Source organism: Pseudophryne corroboree, chromosome 3 (genome assembly GCF_028390025.1).
Source record: "Pseudophryne corroboree isolate aPseCor3 chromosome 3, aPseCor3.hap2, whole genome shotgun sequence".
NCBI classification, from domain to species: domain Eukaryota; kingdom Metazoa; phylum Chordata; class Amphibia; order Anura; family Myobatrachidae; genus Pseudophryne; species Pseudophryne corroboree.
The window spans coordinates 408,804,640-408,824,512 of record NC_086446.1 but is presented as its reverse complement, the minus strand read 5'-3'; the positions used below and the strand labels follow the sequence as shown (position 1 = coordinate 408,824,512).

Genomic DNA, 19,873 nt, shown 5'->3' with positions numbered 1-19,873 from the left:
ACAAGAGAGGATGACCTGCTGACAAGGAGACACTGGCGAGGTGGGTTCGAATGACTATTTCAGATGCATATTCTCAAGCTGATCTCCCTGTTCCGGCTAAAGTCTCTGCTCACTCTACTCGTAAGGTAGGTCTGTCATGGGCAGCACAACGTGGTGCTTCAGCTGAACAGATATATAAGGCAGCCATATGGTCTTCCATTAACACATTCATTAGACATTATGCTTTTGATACCTTTGCTTCTCAGGATGCTGAATTCAGGCGAAGGATTCTCATGTCCAATCAGGAGCGTCCCCACCACTAAATTGCTTTGGGACATCCCAATGTTATCCTGTGGATAACCTGTGGACCCTGCCGGAGAAATAATCGTTATGGTAGACTTACCATTGATAACTCTATTTCTCCTAAGTCCACAGGGATCCCACCCTGACGCACCTGATTTGAGTATACTTTCACTCACTAACCTCTTCCTCCATGTACAGAAGGGTGTGCAAGTGTGTTCTTCTCGCCTGATTAGGACTCTATATGATGCACCTTCCTTGAGCTTTGGAAAACAACTGAATTGCCTGAGCCAGGAGGCAGTGATATAGGGACGGGCCCGTTGCATTCTGGGAGGCCGAAAGCTTTGATTATTTGGTGCCAATCCGCTGTCGCTATCTCATTTCCCAATGTTATCCTGTGGATCCTGTAAGTCTACCATAGCGATTATTTTCAAGTATCTGAAGCAGTCATGCATAATTTATATGACGTTTTCTCTGGCATCTGGAAAATAAATTTGATGTCTCACAGGTTATAATAATGGGGATGGTATCGGGATCCTGGCGCTTGGGATGTTGGCGGTCAGAATACCGACAGTGGCATCCCAATGTTCAGAACACCAACACTTGTTTAAGTATTTTACCCCTAATCCCCATCCCCCTTAGCCATAACTTCCCCTTCACGCAACCTAATCCTAACCCTCCCCAGTGGTGCCGTCTAAACTTAACACCCCCCCCCCTCCCCCTTGTAGCTTAAAAGTAATAATAATAATGATAATTTTATTTATATAGCGCTCTTTCTCCAACAGGACTCAAGGCGCTTTACAGACATCAAAAACAATGCACATGATACAGAGGATTTGAGTAATACAACAATAGACAAGCAACACAGACATAAAAGAAAACCTTAAGCCCACAGAAAGCATAACGCAGGATTGGTGCAGGCATTTTGGGTAATAACTTCCAAGGGTTGTGTATTCCACCCTCACAAGGTACCAGGTGCGGCAGCCATCTTGGGCGCTCAGCGTAGGATTACCCAGGGTGGAATAGTCCACCCCTAGGAGTGATGACACAAAATGGGGGTGATTTCAGAGTCCTACAGTTCAGAGTAGGGTTCCATCAAAACCATCAGGCCTATGTATTTTTCATCCCATCCACAAGTGTACCATATGGGGCAGCCATGTTGGGCGCACTTTGGAGGTTACACTGTGGGAGGTGAGCCATACAAGGGCCAAGTTCATATATGGGAAAACTGATGCTTATGTAGTAGTATGATGTACCCTGCATGTAGGGCACAATGGCAAGGTGTGCAATCAGTGGAGGTAAACATTACAGAAAAAACACATGGTGGGGTGGAAGCGAGCAATGAAGAGAAAAAAAAAATCACACTAGCAGTCAGTCACATGTTATACATTAGTCATATGAGCATATTATCAACTACAAACACATTTCAAGTATGTAGGAGTACATATCATTGCATTCTGTTCTATACAGTTATTTAACATATTCAGACGCATTGCGAATAAAACCACAGTAATGTACACAGACTCATATGCAATAGGCACTAAAATTTAACTATGCATACTGACAAAATAAGATTTTAAACCTACCGGTAAATCTTTTTCTCGTAGTTCGTAGAGGATGCTGGGGACTCCGTAAGGACTACGAGGACAGTAATCCTCTCCTGCCACAGCCTAACCCTGACTCCTCACCCCCCCCCCCCCCCTTCCTTTTCGCTTCCTAAATCTATCCCTGCCCCCTGCAGCCTAACCCTCCCCACTTAGTGGCTAACCCCCCTCCCAGCTAATATCATGAAGTATCTGACAGAGGTTTGCTGTAAACCATCCAAACGATTCAGACTGTTTGTTTCATTGTCTTACAATAGTCACTTAGAAGCCGATTATGAATGAACATCGACATTTGTTTTTCTCAATAGTAAATGATAAATTTTTCTCTTACGTCCTAGAGGATGCTGGGGACTCCGTAAGGACCATGGGGTATAGACGGGCTCCGCAGAAGATATGGGCACTATAAAGAACTTTAGGATGGGTGTGCACTGGCTCCTCCCTCTATGCCCCTCCTCCAGACCTCAGTTAGTTCCTGTGCCCAGAGGAGATTGGGTGCATTACAGGGGAGCTCTCCTGAGTTTCTCTGATAAAGAATTTTGTTAGGTTTTTTATTTTCAGGGAGCACTGCTGGCAACAGGCTCCCTGCATCGTGAGACTGAGGAGAGAGAAGCAGACATACTTAAGTGATAGGCTCTGCTTCTTAGGTACTGGACACCATTAGCTCCAGAGGGAGTCGGAACGCAGGTCTCCCCTCGCTGTTCGTACCGGAGCCGCGCTGCCGTCCTCCTCGCAGAGCCGGAAGATAGAAGCCGGGTGAGTATAAGAAGAAAAGAAGACTTCAAGGCGGCAGAAGACTTCAGATCTTCACTGAGGTAAGCCGCTGCGCGCCATTGCTCCCACACGATACACACACTAGCGGGCACTGATGGGTGCAGGGCGCAGGGGGGGCGCCCTGGGCAGCAATAAAACCTCTATATCTGGCATTATTAGGCTGGACACTGCAGAGGCAGTAATTCTTTGAATCCCCCGCCAGTTTTGAGATACTTTGAGCGGGACCGAAGCCCGCCGCTGGAGGGGGCGGAGCTTGGTCCCTCAGCACTAACCAGCGCCATTTTCTCCACAGAGCTCTGCAGAGAAGCTGGCTCCCCGGTCTCTCCCCTGCTGAACACGGTGACACAGGGCTGAAAGGAGGAGGGGGAGGCACTTGTAAGGCGCAGTGAGTGTATTAACACAGTAATTAATATAAAAGCGCTATTATCTTGGAGTTTATTTTCCAGTGTCAGTTGGCGCTGGTTGTGTGCTGGCATACTCTCTCTCTGTCTCTCCAAAGGGCATTATTGGGGAACTGTCTCCTTATAAAATTATCCCTGTGTGTGTGGGGGTGTCGGTACGAGTGTGTCGGCATGTCTGATGCGGAAGGCTCAGCTAAGGAGGAGGTGGAGCAGATGATTGTGGTGTCTCCGTCGGCAACACCGACTCATGATTGGATGGACATGGGGAATGTTTTAAATGCAAATGTGACATTATTACATAAGAGATTGGACAAAGCTGAGTCCAGGGAAAAAGCAGGGAGTCAATCCACGGCTTCGGCTGGGTCACCGGGCCCTTCTGGGTCTCAAAAACGTCCCCTATCCCAAATAGCAGACACTGATACTGACACGGACACTGACTCCAGTGTCGACTACGATGAAGCGAGGTTACACCCAAGGGTGGCAAAAAGTATTCATTATATGATTGATGCAATAAAAGATGTTTTGCATATCACAGATGACCCCTCGGTCCCTGACACGAGGGTGCGCATGTATAAGGAAAAGAAACCTGAGGTAACCTTTCCCCCCATCCCATGAGCTTAACGAGTTATTTGAAAAAGCTTGGGAAACTCCAGATAAAAAACTGCAGATTCCCAAGAGGATTCTTATGGCGTATCCTTTCCCTGCACAGGACAGGGTACGTTGGGAATCCTTACCCAGGGTGGACAAGGCTTTAACACGCCTGTCCAAGAAAGTGGCGCTACCGTCTCCGGACACGGCAGACCTCAAGGATCCTGCTGATCGCAGACAGGAAACTATTTTAAAGTCTGTTTATGCGCATACAGTCGCTTTGCTCAGACCGGCAATAGCATCGGCATGGGTGTGTAGTGCGGTTGCAGCTTGGACAGATATCTTGTCAGCTGACCTTGATACCCTAGATAGGGATACCATTTTATCGAGCTTAGGTCACATTAAAGATGCAGTGTTATATATGAGGGATGCTCAAAGAGACGTTGGGCTGCTGGGTTCGATAGCCAATGACATGGCGATTTCGGCTAGGCGAGCCCTGTGGACCCGCCAATGGACGGGTGATGCAGACTCAAAGAAACGTATGGAGGGTTTGCCATACAAAGGTGAAGTTTTATTTGGGGAAGGTCTCGCGGACCTGGTTGCCACAGCTACTGCGTGTAAATCTACCTTTCTCTAACGTCCTAGTGGATGCTGGGGACTCCGTCAGGACCATGGGGGATTAGCGGCTCCGCAGGAGACAGGGCACAAAAGTAAGCTTTTAGGATCACATGGTGTGTACTGGCTCCTCCCCCTATGACCCTCCTCCAAGCCTCTGTTAGGTTTTTGTGCCCGTCCGAGCAGGGTGCAATCTAGGTGGCTCTCTTAAAGAGTTGCTTAGAAAAAGTTTTTAGGTTCTTTATTTTCAGTGAGTCCTGCTGGCAACAGGCTCACTGCATCGAGGGACTTAGGGGAGAGAAGTGAACTCACCTGCGTGCAGGATGGATTGGCTTCTTAGGCTACTGGACACCATTAGCTCCAGAGGGAGTCGGAACACAGGTCTCGCCCTGGGGTTCGTCCCGGAGCCGCGCCGCCGACCCCCCTTGCAGATGCTGAAGATTGAAGAGGTCCGGAACCAGGCGGCAGAGACTTTCAGTCTTCATCAGGTAGCGCACAGCACTGCAGCTGTGCGCCATTGTTGTCAGCACACTTCACACAGCGGTCACGGAGGGTGCAGGGCGCGGGGGGGGGCGCCCTGGGCAGCAATGTATAATACCTGTATGGCGAAAAATACATCACATATAGCCCTTGAGGCTATATGGATGTATTTAACCCCTGCCAGATATCACAGACTCCGGAGAAGAAGCCGCCGAAAAGGGGGCGGGGCCTATTCTCCTCAGCACACAGCGCCATTTTCCCTCACAGAAATGCTGGTGGGAAGGCTCCCATGCTCTCCCCTGCACTGCACTACAGAAACAGGGTTAAAACAGAGAGGGGGGGCACTGATTTGGCGATATGAATATATATTAAAATGCTATAAGGGAGGAACACTTATATAAAGGTTGTCCCTGTATAATTATAGCGTTTTGGTGTGTGCTGGCAAACTCTCCCTCTGTCTCCCCAAAGGGCTAGTGGGTCCTGTCCTCTATCAGAGCATCCCCTATGTGTGTGCTGTATGTCGGTACGTGTGTGTCGACATGTATGAGGAAAATGTTGGTGAGGAGGCGGAGCAAATTGCCTGTAATGGGGATGTCACTCTCTAGGGAGTCGACACCGGAATGGATGGCTTATTTATGGAATTACGTGATAATGTCAACACGCTGCAAGCCGGTTGACGACATGAGACGGCCGGCGAACAAATTAGTACCTGTCCAGGCGTCTAAAACACCGTCAGGGGCTGTAAAACGCCCATTTACCTCAGTCGGTCGACACAGACCCAGACACGGACACTGATTTCAGTGTCGACGGTGAAGAAACAAACGTATTTTCCTTTAGGGCCACACGTTAAGGGCAATGAAGGAGGTGTTACATATTTCTGATACTACAAGTACCACAAAAAAGGGTATTATGTGGGATGTGAAAAAACTACCTGTAGTTTTTCCTGAATCAGATAAATTAAATGAAGTATGTGATGATGCGTGGGTTTCCCCCGATAGAAAATTATTGGCGGTATACCCTTTCCCGCCAGAAGTTAGGGCGCGTTGGGAAACACCCCTTAGGGTGGATAAGGCGCTCACATGCTTATCAGAACAAGTGGCGGTACCATCTACAGATAGGGCCGTACTTAAGGAGCCAGCTGATAGGAGGCTGGAAAATATCCTAAAAAGTATACACACACATGCGGGTGTTATACTGCGACCAGCGATCGCCTCAGCCTGGATGTGCAGAGCTGAGGTGGCTTGGTCGGATTCCCTGACTAAAAATATTGATACCCTTGACAGGGACAGTATTTTATTGACTATAGAGCATTTAAAGGATGCATTTCTATATATGCGAGATGCGCAGAGGGATATTTGCACTCTGGCATCAAGAGTAAATGCGATGTCCATATCTGCAAGAAGATGTTTATGGACACGACAGTGGTCAGGTGATGCAGATTCCAAACGGCACAAAGATGTATTGCCGTATAAAGGGGAGGAATTATTTGGGGTCGGTCCATGGGACCTGGTGGCCACGGCAACTGCTGGAAAATCCACCGTTTTTTACCCTAAATCACATCTCTGCAGAAAAAGACACCGTCTTTTCAGCCTCAGTCCTTTCGTCCCTATAAGAGTCATATCTGCCCAGGGATAGAGGAAAGGGAAGAAGACTGCAGCAGGCAGCCCATTCCCAGGAACAGAAGCCCTCCACCGCTTCTACCAAGTTCTCAGCATGACGCTGGGACCGTACAGGACCCCTGGATCCTACAAGTAGTATCCAAGGGGTACAGATTGGAATGTCGAGACGTTTCCCCCTCGCAGGTTCCTGTAGTCTGCTGTACCAATGTCTCCCTCCGACAGGGAGGCAGTATTGAAAACAATTCACAAGCTGTATTCCCAGCAGGTGATAATAAAATTACCCCTCCTACAACAAGAAAAGGGGTATTATTCCACACTATATGGTGGTACTGAAGCCAGAAGGCTAGGTGAGACCTATTCTAAATCTGAAATATTTGAACACTTACAAAGGTTCAAATCCAGATGCAGTCACTCAGAGCAGTGATAGCGAACCGGGAAGAAGGGGACTAGATGGTGTCCCGGGACATAAGGGATGCTTACCTCCATGTCCCAAAATTTGCCTTTCTCACCAAGGGTACCTCAGGTTCGTGGTACAGAACTGTCACTATCAGTTTCAGACGATGCCGTTGGATTGTCCAAGGCACCCCGGGTCCTTACCAAGGTAATGACCGAAATGAGGATTCGTCTTCAAAGAAAATGGACGACCTCCTGATAAGAACAAGGTCCAGAGAACAGTTGGAGGTCGGAGTAGCACTATCTCAAGTAGTTCTACGACCGCACGGGTGGATTCTAAATATTCCAAAACCGCAGTTGTTCCGACGACACGTCTGCTGGTCCTAGGGATGATTCTGGACACAGTCCAGAAAAAGGTGTTTCTCCCAGAGGAGAAAGCCAGGGAGTTATCCGAGCTAATCGGGATCCTCCTAAAACCAGGAAAAGTGTCAGTGCATCATTGCACAAGAGTCCTGGTAAAAATGGTGGCTTATTACGAAGCGATTCCATTCGGCAGATTTCACGCAAGAACTCTTCAGTGGGATCTGCTGGACAAATGGTCCGGATCGCATCTTCAGATGCATCAGCGGATAACCCTATATCCAAGGACAAGGGTGTCTCTCCTGTGGTGATTACAGAGTGCTCATCTTCTAGAGGGCCGCAGATTCGGCATTCAGGATTGGATGCTGGTGACCAAGGAGGCCAGCCTGAGAGGCTGCGGAGCAGTCACACAGGGAAAACATTTCCATGGAGTGTGATCAAGTCTGGAGAATTCTCTCCACATAAATATACTGGAGCTAAGAGCAAATTTATAATGCTCTAAGCTTAGCAAGACCTCTGCTTCAAGGTCAGCCGGTATTGATCCAGTGGGATAACATCACGGCAGTCGCCCACGTAAACAGAAAGGGCGGCACAAGAAGCAGGAGGGCAGTGGCAAAACTGCAAGGATTTTTCGCTAGGCGGAAAATCATGTGATAGCACTGTCAGCAGTGTTCATTCCGGGAGTGGACGACTGGGAAGCAGACTTCCTCAGCAGGCACGACCTCCACCCGGGAGAGTGGGAACTTCATCGGGAAGTTTTCCGCATGATTGTGAACCGTTGGGAAAGACCAAAGGTGGACATGATGGCGTCCCGCCCGAACAAAAAACGGGACAGGTATTGCGCCAGGTCACGAGACCTTCAGGCGATAGCTGTGGACGTCCTGGTAACACCGTGGGTGTAACAGTCGGTGTATGTGTTCCCTCCTCTGCTTCTCATAACCAAGGTATTGAGAATTATAAGACGTAGAGGAGTAAGAACTATACTCGTGGCTCCGGATTGGCCAAGAGGGACTTGGTACCCGGAACTTCAAGAGATGCTCACAGAGGACTTATGGCCTCGGGAGCTAAGAAGGGACTTGCTTCAGCAAGTACCATGTCTGTTCCAAGACTTACCGCGGCTGCGTTTGACGGCATGGCGGTTGAACGCCGGATCCTAAGGGAAAAGGCATTTCGGAAGAGGTCATACCTACCCTGGTCAAAGCCAGGAAGGAGGTGACCGCACAACGTTATCACCACATGTGGTGAAAATATGTTGCGTGGGTGAGGCCAGGAAGGCCCCACGAAGAAATTTCAACTAGGTCGATTTCTGCACTTCCTGCAAACAGGAGTGTCTATGAGCCTCAAATTGGGGTCCATTAAGGTTCAAGTTTCGGCCCTGTAGATTTTCTTCCAGAAAGAATTGGCTTCGGTTCCTGAAGTCCAGACGTTTGTCAAGGGAGTATTGCATATACAGCCCCTTTTGTGCCTCCAGTGGCACCGTGGGATCTCAACGTAGTGTTGGGATTCCTCAAATCATATTGGTTTGAACCGCTCAAATCTGTGGATTTGAAATATCTCACATGGAAAGTGACCATGCTGTTGGCCCTGGCCTCGGCCAGGCGATTGTCAGAATTGGCGGCTTTGTCTTACAAAAGTCCATATTTAATTTTCCATTCGGACAGGGCAGAACTGCGGACTTGTCCCCAGTTTCTTCCTAAGGTGGTGTCAGCGTTTCACCTGAAACAACCTATTGTGGTGCCTGCGGCTACTAGGGACTTGGAGGACTCCAAGTTGCTAGACGTTGTCAGGGCCCTGAAAATATATATATATATATATATATAATTCCGGGACGGCTGGAGTCAGAAAGTCTGACTTGCTGTTTATATTGTATGCACCCAAAAAGCTGGGTGCTCCTGCTTCTAAGCAGACTATTGCTCGTTGGATTTGTAGTACAATTCAGCTTGCACATTATGTGGCAGGCCTGCCACAGCCAAAATCTGTAAATGCCCATTCCACAAGGAAGGTGGGCTCATCTTGGGCGGCTGCCCGAGGTATCTCGGCTTTACAACTTTGCCGAGCAGCTACGTGGTCAGGGGGGAACACGTTTGTAAAATTCTACAAATTTGATACCCTGGCTGAGGAGGACCTGGAGTTTCTCTCATTCGGTGCTGCAGAGTCATCCGCACTCTCCCGCCCGTTTGGGAGCTTTGGTATAATCCCCATGGTCCTGACGGAGTCCCCAGCATCCACTAGGACGTTAGAGAAAATAAGATTTTACTTACCGATAAATCTATTTCTCGTAGTCCGTAGTGGATGATGGGCGCCCATCCCAAGTGCGGATTGTCTGCATTACTTGTACATAATTATTGTTACAAAAATCGGGTTATTATTGTTGTGAGCCATCTTTTCAGAGGCTCCTTCGTTGTTATCATACTGTTAACTGGGTTCAAATCACAGGTTGTACGGTGTGATTGGTGTGGCTGGTATGAGTCTTACCCGGGATTCAAGATCCTTCCTTATTGTGTACGCTCGTCCGGGCACAGTACCTAACTGAGGCTTGGAGGAGGGTCATAGGGGGAGGAGCCAGTACACACCATGTGATCCTAAAAGCTTACTTTTGTGCCCTGTCTCCTGCGGAGCCGCTAATCCCCCATGGTCCTGACGGAGTCCCCAGCATCCACTACGGACTACGAGAAATAGATTTATCGTTAAGTAAAATCTTAGTTTTTGCCTTTTGTTCTCCCGCAGCAAAAGAAAACTCCACAATATCAGATGCAGTCCTTTCGGTCGCGTAAGTCCAGAAGAGGTCGGGGCTCATCTTTCCTCGCCAGAGGTAAGGGTAGAAGAAAGAGAACTTCTGCTCCGGCTAGTTCCCAGGAGCAGATGTCCTCCCCGGCTTCTACTAAATCCACCGCATGACGCTGGGGCTCCACTGAGGGAGTCCACACCGGTGGGGGCACGTCTTCGACTCTTCAGCCAGGTCTGGGTTCTGTCAGATGTGGATCCTTGGGCGATGGATATTGTATCACAAGGCTACAAACTGGAATTCGAAGAGGTGCCCCCTCGTCGATTTTTCAAGTTGGCCTTGACAGTTTCTTCCCCAGAGATGGAAATCGTGTTAGCTGCAATTCAAAAGCTGTATCAACAGCAAGTGATTGTCAAGGTTCCGCTAGTTCAACAGGGGAAAGGGTACTATTCGACCCTGTTCGTGGTCCCGATGCCGGATGGTTCGGTCAGACCCATTTTAAATCTAAAATCCCTAAACCTGTACTTGAAAAAGTTAAAATTCAAGATGGAATCGCTCCGGGCTGCGATCTCCAGTCTGGAAGGGGGGGATTTTATGGTGTCACTCAACATAAAGGATGCATACCTTCATGTCCCCATATATCCACTTCATCAGGCGTACCTGAGATTCGCTGTACGGGACTGTCATTTCCAGTTTCAGACATTGCCGTTTGGGCTTTCCACGGGCCCGAAGATTTTCACCAAGGTGATGGCGGAGATGATAGTGCTCCTGCGCAGGCAGGGAGTCACAATTATCCCATACTTGGACGATCTCCTGATAAAAGCATGATCGAGAGATCAATTGCAGAAGAGCGTGTCGCTCTCCCTGAGAGTGCTACAACAACACGGTTGGATTCTCAATCTGCCAAAGTCACAATCGATTCCAACGACTCGACTATCGTTCCTAGGCATGATTCTGGACACGGAACAGAAGAGGGTTTATCTCTCGATGAAAAAAGCCCAGGACCTCCAGAACATGGTCAGAGATTTGCTAAAACCAAAAAGAGTGTCTGTTCATCAATGCACTCGAGTTCTGGGGAAAATGGTGGCAGCCTACGAGGCCATCCCCTTTGGCAGGTTTCATGCAAGGACGTTTCAGTGGGATCTCCTGGACAAGTGGTCAGGGTCCCATCTACTAATACATCAGAAGATAAGCCTGTCCCCCCGGGCCAGGGTGTCTCTCCTGTGGTGCCTGCAAAGTGCTCACCTTCTAGAGGGTCGCAGGTTCGGTATTCAAGACTGGGTTCTGGTGACCACGGACGCGAGCCTCCGAGAATGAGGAGCAGTCACACAAGGAAGAAGTTTTCAGGGCCTATGGTCAAGCCAGAAGGCTTGTCTACACATCAACGTACTGGATTTGAGGGCCATATACAACGGCCTACGACAAGCGGAGAATCTTCTTCGCGACCTACCAGTTCTGATTCAATCAGACAACGTCACAGCCGTAGCCCATGTAAACCGCCAAGGCGGGACAAGGAGCAGAGTGGCAATGGCGGAAGCCACCAGGATTCTGCGCTGGGCGGAAAATCACGTTAGCGCTCTGTCAGCGGTCTTCATTCTGGGAGTGGACAACTGGGAAGCAGACTTCCTCAGCAGACACGATCTCCATCCAGGAGAGTGGGGACTTCATCAAGACGTTTTTACAGAGATAAGTCTTCGGGGAATTCCTCACATAAACATGATAGCGTCACGCCTCAACAAAAAGCTTTGGAGGTATTGTGCCAGGTCAAGGGACCCTCAGGCAGTAGCGGTGGACGCCCTGGTGACACCGTGGGTGTTTCAGTCGGTCTGTGTGTTCCCCCCCTTTTCCTCTCATCTCACAAATATTGATCATAAGACAAAAAAGAGTGAGAACAATCCTCATTGTTCCAGATTGGCCTCGAAGGGCCTGGTATTCAGATCTTCAGGAGATGCTCACAGAAGATCCATGGTCTCTTCCTCTCAGGGAGGACCTGTTACAACAGGGGCCCTGCGTGTTCCAAGACTTATCGCGGCTACGTTTGACGGCATGGCGGTTGATCACCGAATCCTAGCTGTGAAAGGTATTCCGGAGGAAGTCCTCCCTACACTGATAATGTTTTGCCGTCACCTCCTTCCTAGCCTTTATTACCGTATCTGGAGGAAATATGTTTCTTGGTGTGAAGCCAAGAATGCTTCTACGGAAGATTTCCATCTGGGCCGTTTTCTCCACTTTCTACAGACAGGAGTGGATATGGGCCTATAAAAGTAGGCTCCATTAAGGTACAGATTTCGGCCCTATCTATTTTCTTTCAGAAGGAATTGGCTTCTCTCGCAGAAGTCCAGACTTTTGTAAAGGGAGTGCTGCACATCCAGCCTCCTTTTGTGCCCCCAGTGGCACCCTGGGACCTTAACGTGGTGTTACGGTTCCTGCAGTCTCACTGGTTTGAACCTCTTCAAACTGTTGAATTGAATTTTCTCACTTGGAAGGTGGTCATGTTGTTGGCCTTGGCATCTGCAAGGCGGGTGTCCGAATTGGCGGCCTTGTCTCATAAGAGCCCCTATTTGACCTTCCATGTGGATAGAGCAGAGTTGAGGACTCATCCTCAATTTTTGCCTAAGGTGGTTTCTTCATTTCATATGAACCAACCTATTGTGGTGCCTGTGGCTATGGGTGACTTGGAGGATTCCAAGTCCCTGGATGTAGTCAGGGCCTTAAAAATCTATGTAGTCTGGACGGCTCGAGTTAGGAAAAACAGAAGCACTGTTTGTCCTATATGCAGCCAACAAAGTTGGCGCTCCTGCTTCAAAGCAGACTATTTCTCGCTGGATCTGTAACACGATTCAGCAGGCTCATTCTACGGCGGCATTGCCGTTAACAAAGTCAGTAAAGGCCCATTCCACTAGGAAGGTGACCTCTTATTGGGCGGCTGCCCGAGGCGTCTCGGCTTTATAGCTTTGCCAAGCAGCTGCCTGGTCAGGTTCAAACACTTTTGCAAAGTTCTATAACTTTGATACCCTGGCTGATGAGGACCTTGCGTTTGCTCAGTCGGTGCTGCAGAGTCGTCCGCACTCTCCCGCCCGGTCTGGTGCTTTGGTATAAACCCCATGGTCCTTACGGAGTCCCCAGCATCCTCTAGGACGTACGAGAAAATAAGATTTTAAACCTACTGGTAAATCTTTTTCTCCTAGTCCGTAGAGGATGCTGGGCGCCCGTCCCAGTGCGGACAAAATCTGCAAGGCTTGTATATAGTTGTTGCTTCCATAAGGGTTATGTTACAGTTGAGATCAGTCTTTAGTTGATACTGTTTTTTGCGTATATGTCAGGTTATACGGTGTGGATGGTGTGGGCTAGTATGAATCTTGCCCTTAGATTAACAAAATCCTTTTCTCGTATTGTCCATCTCCTCTGGGCACAGTTTCTTTAACTGAGGTCTGGAGGAGGGGCATAGAGGGATGATCCAGTGCACACCCGTTCTAAAGTTCTTTATAGTGCCCGTATCTCCTGCGGAGCCCGTCTATACCCCATGGTCCTTACGGAGTCCCCAGCATCCTCTACGGACTAGGAGAAAAAGATTTACCGGTAGGTTTAAAATCTTATTTTTTTTTTGTTCTCTACATGTGCAACTTTGGAGATAAAAGGGCAGGATGGTGGAAGGGTGCCAAAACCATCCCAACACTATAGCTATATCCAACACTGACAATGATAGACAAATATAGGATTAGATTTAGTGCAGTTATAAGGCCAGACATCTTGTTTTTTACCCTACAGCAAAGAACAGGGACCAATGCCAGTAGAGAAAAAGAAGAAAGGAAAGAGGAAAGCTGAATTATGTGAAGAGAGCCTGGAGAGTGAGATGTCCATGCTGAACTCTCAGAGCACAGAGGAGTCAACAGAGTCACTTGACAGTCAGGTACATGCTTCCATATCTTTTTTTAGCGTTTCCTTCCTATATGCCTGTGAGGATACTGGGTTCCAAATCACTCAGTCATGGTGGTAGATGAAAAACCAACAGTGGTTTATTGAACAGAATGGGTTATAAACAGCTCAGCACACTTCTGTGATCCAATTCTACACGACAATCCCTCCTGGAACTCCTGACAGAACATTACTTCTTAGTCAGTCTCCTGCCACTCTCTGACCTTCTCTCCCAGATCTCTCTCACCTCCCCTCTTTGCTATTATCAAAACCTTTGTCTTTCCTACAATAAGGCGACACCCCCAGAACAGTTTCAGAGTAAACCTACTTTCACATGCCCAGGCATGTCCCCTAGGCCACAATAGATGTTAACTAAATTGACTTTACTTAATCTGATTGTGTGGCCTGGAATCCATTGTGTGGGGAAGAATGAGGGGGTTGTATGGCCTGACATCTGAGACTGGCTGTATCTACCCAACAGCAAATACACAGGTTATCTGATCAGTCACATGGGGGAAACATTATTTTACAACTATAACACAATAACCAATACATTCATATATATATACATCGAAAACATAACTGTACCCTTGTAACAATAACATCATACAATATAATACAATATTGCCTAACATATAACTAATAACATATTGGCAATTGGTGAAGTCCATGTGTAGGACCAGGGCTAGGAAAGTAACCACGTGTCTTTTACCACTGAGCGACACGACGCGCCAGCTGTGTCATCACATGTTGTCACAATGCCATTAAAAAATATTCCCGATGTGTCGAGCCATTTTTTTCAGCAGAAAATAAAATGTTCAACAAGAGTAGCAACCTCTTAAAATTGTATGTCCTTATGAGTATTTTCTTCCCCTATGAAGACTCTCCAAAAGCTGGGTACACATCTATACAACAGCTGTCCCGTACTCCCATTTATTGTATAGGAGGGTTGTATGCAGTGCTGTAGAAGTGCTAGATGATAAACGGCTTATAACACTCCTGCACCGGTCGTTATCTGGAGGTCGCATATTATGTACTGTATAATTTTGTATGGATGACTTCGCAATCCAGTAGAAGCCCGTACAGACGCATACAGTTCCAGTCATTATTGTATGTGTGTACGGTGCTGGTATAAAAAATACAGGGGACCCCTACGTCTTTTGTCCCCCGTATTTTTTGCACCAGGACCATGCGCAGAGCCCGGTGCTGGTTGTTTAAATATGGGGGAACCCCTGTCAATTTCCCCCCCGTATTTTTACAACCAGGACCGGCTCAAAGAGCCCGAGGCTGGTTATGCTTAGGAGGGGGGACCCCACGCATTTTTCCCCCCAGGATTTATTGAACACTTTTGTGAGGTCCATGAAGTCGAATCCAGGCCGCCCACTATTCGTCAATTGGTCCGTTTTTCGACAGCGGGACTGTCGAATCCGTTATTTATTGAATATGTCGAATTTGTGTCCCGGCGGGAGGGTTTCACCTGTCGAATTGTGTCGAATCCAAAAAACGGTCGAATTCCGGCAATTGAATATACCCCAAAACCTTTCCCATAAATCTAGAAAGTACAACATATGCTTTTTGTTTCTTTTGTAATTAATTTATAAAAAATTGACAAGTACAATTAAAAGACTTCAAATTGCTGCTGAACTTCTCCCTGGAGTGCCTCCTAAAATAATCTAGAGCACAGGTTCTCAAACTCGGTCCTCAGGACCCCACACAGTGCATGTTTTGTAGGTCTCCTCGCAGAATCACAAGTTAAATAATTAGCTCCACCTGTGGACCTTTTAAAATGTGTCAGTGAGTAATTAATACACCTGTGCACTTGCTGGGTTACCTGCAAAACATGCACTGTGTGGGGTCCTGAGGACCGAGTTTGAGAACCCCTGATCTAGAGCACAGGTTCTCAAACTCGGTCCTCAGGACCACACACAGTGCATGTTTTGCAGGTCTCCTCACTGAATCGCAAGTGAAATAATTAGCTCCACCTGTGGACCTTTTAAAATATGTCTGTGAGTAATTAATACACCTGTGCACTTGCTGGGTTACCTGCAAAACATGCACTGTGTGGTGTCCTGAGGACCGAGTTTGAGAACCACTGATCTAGAGAATATTGTTATGTCTGATATACTTGCTTCATGTGTGCAGGTGTTTGTTTCTTTTTTCTTTTTGTTTTTTTGGTGGGGGATAGGGGTGTTATAAATGTGCTCTACTGTCTAGTGTTTTTCTGTCACAAACACTTCATACACTTATCCCCTGTACAGAAACGGAGGTCTGGCCGGCAGGTGAAGCGTAGAAAGTATAATGAAGACCTGGATTTCAAAGTGGTGGATGATGATGGCGAAACTATCGCTGTGTTGGGAGCTGGGAGAGCATCTGCACTGTCTGCGTCCACACTGGCCTGGCAAGCTGAGGTAAGGCTTTCAGCTGGACGTGCATATTAGGCAGACACATACAATATATGTCCTCTGAAAGAAAAACTAACTTTAGTAGACAATGGTGTTAGAGAGAAATCAAACCATTATGATATATATATATATATATACACATATATTTAAATCCGGCACTCTGTGATGTAAATCAACTTGCATGGGCACTTTGCTTTAATCACACACAGTTCCTGCTGCTTAAAAAAGGACTACCTGACCTTTGTTTGTTACTTTCTTCAAAATTGTTTCACTTTGTTACAACCATACATGTAGCAGTACTACAGCAGACTCCTGATGACGGGACCACACAGGGTCCAGAAACGAGCCATTTACAGACAGCTGATAGTTTGCACATTACGTACCAGAAATTGTCAGCACTTCTGATAAGAGTAAGGGGGGCTCTTAGAGTCTTGCTGAACCTTGATTTGTGTTGAGTAACGATGGCAGGTGATTATAAAAAATATTCTTCAGTTGGTAAGTTGTTCCCAACAATTGTTGTTCATTTTTCTGTCCTTTTTTCTGCCCCCATGGCTGAACACCAAATTGAAGATAATAAGCAACTCTAATTAGCAGGATTAACTGCATTTCAAATAGTTACAGCACAATTACAGTAATGTTAAAACAGTACAGACTAAAAACACCAACATCCTCTGCGCAGTCAGTCACTTCAACAATGTTCCCTTTTTTTGAGAACATTAATTAGAGGTTTCACATCACAAACTTGGAAAGATGGGATAACCAACGTGCACATCCCAGTTTCAGATGTGTCTACATAGACCTTTTCTCAAATTGCACTCAATAGCCTCTTTGGTGTGCCATGGACTTTGCGATTTAGCCACATCCAGTATCCTGCCATATATATTTTTTCAAAATATACATCTTTGTTACATCAAAAGTACAATGCATGGATACACTGACTACTGGTGCTTGCACGTTATGTAATGCTGTGTGCGACTACTGTATGTCACTAATCTGGGTTTGATAGAGTTTCTAGAAGAACGACCATGTCATGTCTCACATCACAAATCGTACTGCCAAATATTCAACTTCATACCAGTTCATTTGAAACAGAAGTACTCCTATAGTGTGACTGGTCAACTGAGCAACTTTTTGTGCAGCTACAATACGGATAACACACACATTTTCTGAAAGAAGTTTGAGAATCTTTACCCGCGGAGGAGCATCTACTTCACACCAAGTTACGCCATATGTTGCAAAAATTATAGAAAAATAAGGACAAATCTGTATTTAAAAATAAAAAATAAATTATTGCTATCACAAACCGGCACCATGATCTACAAAGGGAAACAATTATTTGACATATTAAAAGTACTATGACATGCCAGATAGCACCCTGCTAAAAACGAACCAAATGCCTTCCCCCGTCATTCTAAATAGAATATGATGTGTACACAAAGTGGAACACATTACAGTCATGCTCATCAAGCCTTTGGAATATTTGCTGCTACTGGCATATCGTGGTTGTGTCAACCTTTTAAAGTTTTGTCCCTCCATCTTGTGCTTTTTATTGCTAATGGTGCTGTTGACGGAATGACTTTTCTCTAACGTCCTAAGTGGATGCTGGGGACTCCGTAAGGACTATGGGGAATAGCGGCTCCGCAGGAGACTGGGCACATCTAAAGAAAGCTTTAGGACTATCTGGTGTGCACTGGCTCCTCTCCCTATGACCCTCCTCCAAGCCTCAGTTAGATCTCTGTGCCCGAACGAGAAGGGTGCACACTAGGGGCTCTCCTGAGCTTCTTAGTGAAAGTTTTAGTTTAGGTTTTTTATTTTCAGTGAGACCTGCTGGCAACAGGCTCACTGCATCGAGGGACTAAGGGGAGAAGAAGCGAACTCACCTGCGTGCAGAGTGGATTGGGCTTCTTAGGCTACTGGACATTGGCTCCAGAGGGACGATCACAGGCCCAGCTTGGATGGGTCCCAGAGCCGCGCCGCCGGCCCCCTTACAGAGCCAGAAGGCAGAAGAGGTCCGGAAAATCGGCGGCAGAAGACGTCCTGTCTTCAACAAGGTAGCGCACAGCACTGCAGCTGTGCGCCATTGCTCTCAGCACACTTCACACTCCGGTCACTGAGGGTGCAGGGCGCTGGGTGGGGCGCCCTGAGACGCAATAATAAACACCTTGGATGTCAAAAAATGCATCACATATAGCTCCTGGGCTATATGGATGCATTTAACCCCTGCCAAAATACATAAAAAAACGGGAGATAAGGCCGCCGATATCTCCTCAGCACACTGGCGCCATTTTCCCTCACAGCTCCGTTGGAGGGAAGCTCCCTGGCTCTCCCCTGCAGTCACTACACTACAGAAAGGGTTAAAAAAGAGAGGGGGGCACAAATTAGGCGCAGTATTAACTATACAGCAGCTATAAGGGGAAAAACACTTATATAAGGTTATCCCTGTATATATATAGCGCTCTGGTGTGTGCTGGCAAACTCTCCCTCTGTCTCCCCAAAGGGCTAGTGGGGTCCTGTCCTCTATCAGAGCATTCCCTGTGTGTGTGCTGTGTGTCGGTACATTTGTGTCGACATGTATGAGGAGAAAAATTATGTGGAGACGGAGCAGATTGCCTGTAATAGTGATGTCACCCCCTAGGGGGTCGACACCTGAGTGGATGAACTGTTGGAAGGAATTATGTGACAGTGTCAGCTCTGTATAAAAGACAGTGGTTGACATGAGACAGCCGGCTACTCAGCTTGTGCCTGTCCAGACGTCTCATAGGCCGTCAGGGGCTCTAAAGCGCCCGTTACCTCAGATGGCAGATATAGACGCCGACACGGATACTGACTCCAGTGTCGACGGTGAAGAGACAAATGTGACTTCCAGTAGGGCCACACGTTACATGATTGAGGCAATGAAAAATGTTTTACACATTTCTGATAATACGAGTACCACCAAAAAGGGGTATTATGTTCGGTGAGGAAAAACTACCTGTAGTTTTCCTGAATCTGAGAAATTAAATGAGGTGTGTGATGATGCGTGGGTTTCCCCCGATAACAACTGATAATTTCTAAAATGTTATTGGCATTATATCCTTTCCCGCCAGAGGTTAGGGTGCGTTGGGAAACACCCCCTAGGGTGGATAAAGCGCTCACACGCTTGTAAGGGCTCTATCCTCTCCTGAGATGGCCGCCCTTAAGGATCCTGCTGATAGAAAGCAGGAGGGTATCCTAAAATGTATTTACACACATACTGGTGTTATACTGCGATCAGCAATCGCCTCAGCCTGGATGTGCAGTGCTGGGTTGGCGTGGTCGGATTCCCTGACTGAAAATATTGATACCCTAGATAGGGACAGTATATTTTTGCCTATAGAGCATTTGAAAGATGCATTTCTATATATGCGTGATGCACAGCGGAATATTTGCCGACTGGCATCAAGTCTAAGTGCGTTGTCCATTTCTACCAGTAGAGGGTTATGGACACGTCAGTGGTCAGGTGATGCGTATTCCAAACGACATTTGGAAGTATTGCCTTATTAAGGGGAGGCGTTATTTGGGGTCGGTCTTTCAGACCTGGTGGCCACGGCAACAGCTAGGAAATCCACGTTTGTACCCCAGGTCGCCTCTCAACATGAGAAGACGCCGTATTATCAGGCGCAGTCTTTTCGTGGATAAGCGGGCAAAAGGTTCCTCATTTCTGCCCCGTGACAGAGGGAGAGGAAAAAGGCTGCAGAAATCA

The 19,873-nt window shown here is 47.2% G+C and overlaps 1 protein-coding gene across 4 annotated transcripts in view; it reads left to right on the top strand.

The window, feature by feature from the left end:
• The window catches only part of CHD6 (chromodomain helicase DNA binding protein 6), a 522,916-nt gene that overhangs the window by 206,757 nt on the left and 296,286 nt on the right, over positions 1–19,873 (top strand). For all 4 annotated transcript variants that reach the window (XM_063960191.1, XM_063960189.1, XM_063960190.1 and 1 more), the window contains 2 exons: positions 13,604–13,745; positions 16,009–16,158. In XM_063960191.1, coding sequence (XP_063816261.1) covers positions 13,604–13,745; positions 16,009–16,158 — 292 coding nt within the window. The remainder of the gene's footprint in view (positions 1–13,603; positions 13,746–16,008; positions 16,159–19,873) is intronic.